The 7248-nt window shown below is 40.1% G+C and overlaps 1 protein-coding gene across 1 annotated transcript; it reads right to left on the bottom strand.

Annotated features, from left to right (window-relative positions):
• Positions 1-6959, bottom strand: LOC135622574 (eukaryotic translation initiation factor-like). Its single transcript, XM_065124544.1, has 9 exons — positions 6655-6959; positions 5861-5932; positions 5179-5274; positions 4701-4910; positions 2602-2699; positions 2216-2303; positions 1768-2118; positions 1441-1683; positions 1-1225 (listed from the first exon to the last, which is right to left on the bottom strand). Exons 1-9 carry the CDS (start codon positions 6811-6813, stop codon positions 227-229), a joined length of 2316 nt encoding a protein of 771 aa, XP_064980616.1. The 5' UTR covers positions 6814-6959; the 3' UTR covers positions 1-226.
• Positions 6960-7248: the final 289 nt, after the last annotated feature.

The following is a 7248-nucleotide window of genomic DNA, read 5'->3' as shown; positions in this document are numbered from 1 at the left end:
TGGCCGAATTCTCATGGCATGCTTCTTGATTCAATAATTAAATTCATGTTACCTCGCAGAAATATACAGCTCATATGGTTCCTCACAGATGCTCTTGAAGAAATTGCATCGTACTCATAGTTAAGGCAGGGAAAGACAAATGAAAGAAGATAATGGAATAGGGAACAAAAGTAGGAACCTTTTTCAAGCAGCAAGCAACTTTTAACTAGCAGCTACTACAGCTAAATCAGGATAACAGCTTCTCACACGCACTGATGATGGCTGCCTGCCCGCTCAATATCGACTGACCGTTTGGGCTGGTTCGAATAGCTTTCGTCACAGCATCAAATATCATTGATCGAAACAGTGGATCTTCAACTTTCTTGAGAATTTGCTCCACTACCGTGAGATCTATGCCACCAGCAAGAACCAGTTTACCGGTAATTTCACCAAAATAAGTAGGTGCTCTCGGTAGATCAATTCCAATGTCGTCAAGGATGGCAGCATAAAGCAAACAACCTGTCCCCAGATCCCTAGAAGTAAAAATCTTATTGACCACTAAATACTCCAGTAGCCTCATAACAGGTTCCATACATGAAGGCCCCTTTTCCAGAGCCAGATTTACGGCTTCTTTGACAACCTCTGGGTAGTATTCAGGGCTATTAAGTTCCTCAATGCATTGAAGTGCTTCATCTATGAGGCGGATATGAAAATATTCTTCCAGAAGCGCAATTGTTTTCTTATGCAGTTCATTAGTATTAAACTTCGGAGTTGGCACTGGCTTATCTGAGATCAAAGGAGATAAAGCTCGGCCACCGGGCCTCAAGGGAAGGTTTCGAGACGGAGAGTCTTTTGTGCCCGTGACAAGACTAGAAGAACGAGCCTGTGGACCATTTCCCTGCAACAAGGCACTGGTCATACCAGCTACCAGGCCACCACTACCTTGAGGTAATAACTTAGGGTTTATGGGGGATGGCTTTGCCACCAAAGGTTTCTGTACACTTCTAGCTTCACCCCTGGTTATCGACTTGCTGCGTGGAACTTCCCAACTGTCCCCATCTGGATTAGGCATCCCTGGCATTTTTCGTACTCCAGGCATCCCAGGCATCATACCTCCTGTTCCAGGTCGGTTTACCGGAAAACCACCAGTATTGCGACTATTTCTCAGGCTTGCAGTTGATCCAGGACGCAATCCAAGATTCTTTTCTGCCTCACTATGGATTTCAGTAATTGTCTTGGCCTTTACCTACATAACCAGGCAATCAACGAAGTGTCAAGAAAACTGACAAAAGTGTCCAACTCTTATTTACATTATTCAAATCAGTTTCGACCAATTAATCTACCTCATCAGGGCATGTAACAAAATATGAAAAACTCCAATAAGGTTAAGAAAATTCTAATTCTTCACAAAGGGAATGCTAAATCTGTGAATGAAAACGGCTAAAGAAGTGGAAAAGATACCTCCTCACGACGAGGGATCCAGTTATTGGCACGTAAATCAAGCACATCTTGGACCATAAATCTTAGACGAGATGCAAGCTGTGGAATGGTTATTAGCTCTTTCAGCCGATTGAAATAGGCATCATTGAAACGCCGAGATTTGGGGCTCTCATCCAATTGTTTACCGATGGTGTTAAACAACTGGCAGATTGCTTCAACATTCTCTTCAGCAGGACAGGCTTTGTTATCAGGCCCCAGTAGCTCCTACTTGCAATAATCACACAAGCATTTAAAGGAACACATCATCAGATGCTGTAAACAGACAAAAAGTTACCACAGAAAATTTACCTGAACAATATGATGGACAATTTTTTCAGGGACCATCCTCTGCTTCAAAAGCTCACCAATAAGGCGAATATTACCAAGAGTACGAAGTTTCACCATTCTCTCTTTATCCCTTCGTTCCATTTCTTGGTCTTCATCAGTCATCTTTCTTATATCAGCCCTCAGTTGGCCAGCACCTTCAAATGCTTCCTGACAATTATTCAACAGTATTCGCTTGAAGCTAATCTCCCTCCCATTAGCTTCCTCGGAGGGGAACGAGGGTAGCTTTTCATTTAGATCAGAACAGAGTTGAGCATACATGGGGCAGAAAGTTGGTTCAAGAACAGCTTTCTCAAATATGAGTGTAATGACACCCTGCAGCGTTAGTGTGTTAACCAAGTTAAATCTAGAATAACACAACCAAATGAGCTTCTCAGGAGTGAATTTTAGTACATAAAAGCAAAGTAAGAACCTTCAGGATATCAGGTGTTGTAATTCCAGCATCGATTAGTTGACCCTTGAGAAGATCAAATTTATCGGGTGTCAGCTTGTTCAAAATACTGCAGAAAAGACATCACAGGAAATGTAGATTTTGACACAGCCTTTACATATAGTTGCTTCCATTTGAAAATTGAAAAAAAAGCAAGTTAAGCAATATTGCCATATAGGATTGCATATAGACAACAATATTGAGGTTACATGAAAAGAATATAGTAGTGAAACCCAAACCAGTATACAACAGATGCAACACCAAAAAAGTTGCACACATATATTTTAGGTCAATTACCCTAAATAACTATACAATACCATTTGACCAACATTTGCAACAAGGCTGAACTAAAGAATTAGGTCAATTACCCTTTTACTGTTTTCAGGACCCGTTCTTTCTCAGTAAGACTCCCTCTTCGAGCAGACCATGGTACTTCAGCCTTAATAAGAGCAGCAGCAGGCCCTCCCTAAAATTTGCATTTAAAAAGAACCAAATATCAAAATTATGGACAAGAAATGGGAGTTCATAGGCATAAGTAAGAGGGATGCTTAACAAGTCGAGGGACCTTGCAGGCTTGAAGGACTAATGTTCCAACAAAAGAAAAGCAACAATCCCTTGCAAAAGGACAAAAAAGGTATCACAGTTCATAAGACATGATTGCTTATGCATTTCCAGATCAGTCAACCATAAACACCTATAGTTTTATTTTCAAACAATAAACAATGCAGACAAATACTTGGATCTTTTCTCTCTCTTTCTAACATGTCTCTCAAGGCTCTAACATCCAGGAACTAACCATGCTTATAAACAGATATAGGCATCACTATTTACCTGCTGGCACCTTATGGGCACATATGCCATCTTGAATAAAACTACATTCTTTGACAGCAATTGGAATGAAGCAGTGATTTCAATAGGCGCTCGGGCGCTCGCCTAGGCGCTCAGGCGAGGCGAGGCCCGAGCACCTCACTTCACACTTCTAGGCGACGCGCTTCAAAGAGGCGCCCAGGGCGAGCGCCTGGGTTAAACCAGGCGACCGAACCAGCATTTTATGTCTGGTTCGGTCTCCGGTGCTTTAGTTGGTTCAATCGAACCAACTAAAGCACCGATATCAGCTGTCGCTGCCCAACCCTAACCCTGCTCGCCGTTCACGCTACCGCTGCTTGCTGCCGCTATCGTCGCTCCCGCTCCTGCTCCCGTTGCTCGCCGCTGCCGCTGCTCGCTGTCGTTGCCACTGTCGCCGCTCTCGCTGCCGCTGCTCACTTTTACCGCTATCACTGCACCCTCGGTCTTCCCTTACACTCCTCTTTCTTCTCCTCTTTCGAAAGTATACTGTTAACATTATACTAGTAACAATAATGTATCTGTATTTATTAGATTAATAATATATTATTTTGATTTTAATACTGTTAATTTAATAGCATATTTTTATTTAAAACTTTAAATAATTATGTTATATATTTTTATATTTTAGAGTCTCGTTTCGTTGGGGGCGAGCGCCTAACGCCTCGGGCATTTTTGGACCTTGGCGCCTAGCGCTTTTCAAATCACTGGAATTAAGGATATTCTTTGTTGTTTCAAATTAAGGCATGAGTAAGAAAATTTAGTTACAAGGATGAACAAAACAGTATGGTACTGTAGAGAAATTAATTAGAACTAATGTCTGAATCACAAAGGCACCATACCAAAAACCTAAATCCTTGTTATACATACACCAATTGCTACCTTGTAAGAGAAAAGTCAACAAATATGTTTCCTGTTGGATTCCATTAAAGCTCAGCAAGAGATACCAGACTTTTGTTAAGGCAATTATTATGGAAGCTTAGAATACATAAACAAGTTGATCACAAAGGCACAAAGCTACCAGTAGCATCTATCCATCGGCAATATATCAGAAAAACACAAAAGATTCAGCAGACACAATGAGGCTTCCGATAATAAATGTCACCTTGTTGAAAAATACTGAGGACAGAGGATGTCGAGATAAGAAACTGTTAAATAGCCAATTGACGAACATAAGCTTAAACATGCAAAGTAAAATTGAACATGTCATAGTTCAGCCGCTAGAATGTCATAGATGAAGAAGAATAACATGAACTTGAACCAAGTTAAGGAATGAACAAGAGAACCCTCAAAATAAGCATGATTTATGAATTCTGGAAGGAACAGACAACAAACTACGAAGAAACCATTATATGTATGATTTATGAATTAATCTTGAAAGATAAGCATGATGAATAACTTAATCATCAGAGACACAACATCAATTCTGATATTTTATTAGGAGATAAATGATACAAATAATTCAAGAACAGAAGCAAGCCAAAAGAACATAATAAACAATAACTAGCAAGAGACGTAGGCTTTAAAAGATAACAGATACAGACAGCATTTGCTTTATTAGTCAGGGTCAGATAAGGAAAAAAAAAAAGATATTTGCAAGCATTTTAACTAATTAATACACAACCTGGGTCGAAGAAACTTGGACTTTTGAAGAGAACTGGCTGCTTGGTTGCTCCTGCCTGTTCAATTGGTTTGTTTCACGAGATCTGGAGCTCAAGATATTTGATTCTTTGTTGTCAGGATTCTCATCTTTAAGTGAAGGCAACTGCCCTGATCGGCCACGCCAATCACGATTGTCGGGTTCATAATAATGGTTCTGTGATTGACTCAGCAACTGGCAAGCAAAAATAGTTATTTAAATAATACATGCAGAAGCCTGAAGAAGCTTGAACAGAAAATATTCACATAAAACTACACAAGACGTCACCAAATGTTCAAACATTCTTAAAAGTAACAAGCATGAAATATCCATACTAAATATATCTTAGAAGACCAAATATCTAGTCTGTTCGAACTGCTCCACTGTACTCTCTACAAGTACACCAAAAAGAAAAAACATTTTCAAAATGTATGCCATTCCACACAAAATGATCTCAACATACATTTGCATCACCGTGACTCCATGTTTGGTCTTCAATGAACAAACCAGCCTCGATCTCCTGCTTGATTTTCAGAATATCTTCAAGAGCTTCAACATGCTGTCAAGTAAAAAAAGTCAAAGCCATATCAAGAACATGATTGAAGATATTGTATCCAATAAAACGAATACCTTCATTTAGCTCATTTATTTGGCACAAAGCTTTCATCTTGTTTGATGCAGGAGAGGGTTTTTCTTATGATGGGATTACATTTGTTGATGACAAGAAATGTTCACAAATGGCAAAGCTAACAGCATTCTTCCCAAACACTAATTTAAGAAATGACACTAATTCTATCAGCAAAATACAGCACACTAAAATCAAAACAACAAGTAGCTTCACTAGATATGGGAATGATTTACATAAAAAATTAACTCTAGCAATTATGAGCGTCTAAAAAAATTTTGCAATATGAATTAATCTTGAACCCCCCAACCAAAAAAAGGGGGAAAATTAGGAATTATTTTGGGAAAAAAGGTGGATGTTTTTTTAATCAAGTACAAGATGAAAAACTTTCTGAAAGAAAAGGGATTGTAACAGACCAAAGCTTCCTCAAAGGCTAAAATTAAAGATCAACAAGGTGACGTACCCATAGATCAGAGCTAATATTAAAAAAAAATCAGTCCAAACCAAAATTCATATGTACCTCACGGATTTGTAAAAGTTGATCCTTTGTGTAACAAATGCGCTCACGGTTCTCAAATCTTGCATCCCAAGTCTGCCAGGAGAATTATGCATTATAAAGAAGTCTTGTAACAGCTACTCTCAAAACTAACACATAAAAAAGAAATAAACAACATAGTTGTCTCACAAACAACATATGGACAAGATGTCAAGCATATCAAACATAATGAACATCAGAAATTGGATAGCATATAATGGGACAATGATCCAACAGACCAACAGTATTTGCATTATATTCAATAGATCTCAAATTAAATTACAGTATTAACAATTTCAAGACACAAGTTTACAACCTCAAGGCATTATTTCGAGTATAATGCTTCCAAATTATATAAAAATAAACATTAAATAATGTGCATCCTTGAAAAGTATTTACAAATTCAATTGAATACGAAATGCATGGGCTCACCTTTCATACTAACAATCACGTAGAAAGCATTCACGATTCTAGAAACTTGCCAGATTCAATTTTTGTCGTATTAAATGCTGGGAAAAAAATCTTTGACGTTTGAAACGCACGAAATTTGAGTTCAAACACTGAAGAGTTCGAATAAAAGTCTAAATTTCCCAGCAAAATCGTCCCAACACGGGCAAGACAAGCCAGATCAACCGCAAGATAATCACATCAACAAATCACTAAATCCAACATAGAGAAACCAAAAGCCCTAGCTGGAACACGGCACGAAACCGCTTAAAGGCACGAACTTTATCCCAATGAGCGAAAACCATAGATCAATAAAAGAACTCTCCAGGGACCTTGAGCGAAAGAGCTGCACCGGCGCCGCCGTGGGGCCGGAGGACAGGAATATCCGAGGAGCCGAGGGAGGCAGAATCGAAGCGGGGGGCTGGGAGTTTGCTGCCTCGGTTGCCGCCGCCGCCAGGCCTCAAGCTAATGACCGTCGGATCCGACTGCATACCTCAACGTGTCGCTCTCTGTAAGGCTGGCGGTGGAACGATCCCGATCAACGCTGAGAAGGCAAATAAGGGAAACAAAAGGAACGAAAGCGATGCCGCAGAGACGGAGGAGGAAGCCCCTTCGTCAAGAGGGGGCCGATGGAGAAACGGGGAGGGGTGAAACCCTTTAACGATCGAAGGGACGGAAATTAAGAGCGAGTAATGTCGTAATTAATCCAACATTGATGGGTGATTGGACAAGGTGATCGTAGCATATGTCGGTGTCAGGGCTTTGGGGGCGTTCCCCCAGCCCGAGCCGGTTTAGTCTCACGACGAAGTAATCGGACGAAACTACCCTTCCTGTTTCGAGTGGAATTCCGCTTTGCAGAATAGAATAGTAGGAGCTGCTGCTGTTGTTTCAGTCCATAGTCTTCTCTTCTTCCCAAAATTCTCGAA

This window comes from Musa acuminata, chromosome BXJ1-3 (assembly GCF_036884655.1).
Source record: "Musa acuminata AAA Group cultivar baxijiao chromosome BXJ1-3, Cavendish_Baxijiao_AAA, whole genome shotgun sequence".
Classification (NCBI taxonomy): domain Eukaryota; kingdom Viridiplantae; phylum Streptophyta; class Magnoliopsida; order Zingiberales; family Musaceae; genus Musa; species Musa acuminata.
This window is presented reverse-complemented; position numbering and strand designations above follow the sequence as displayed.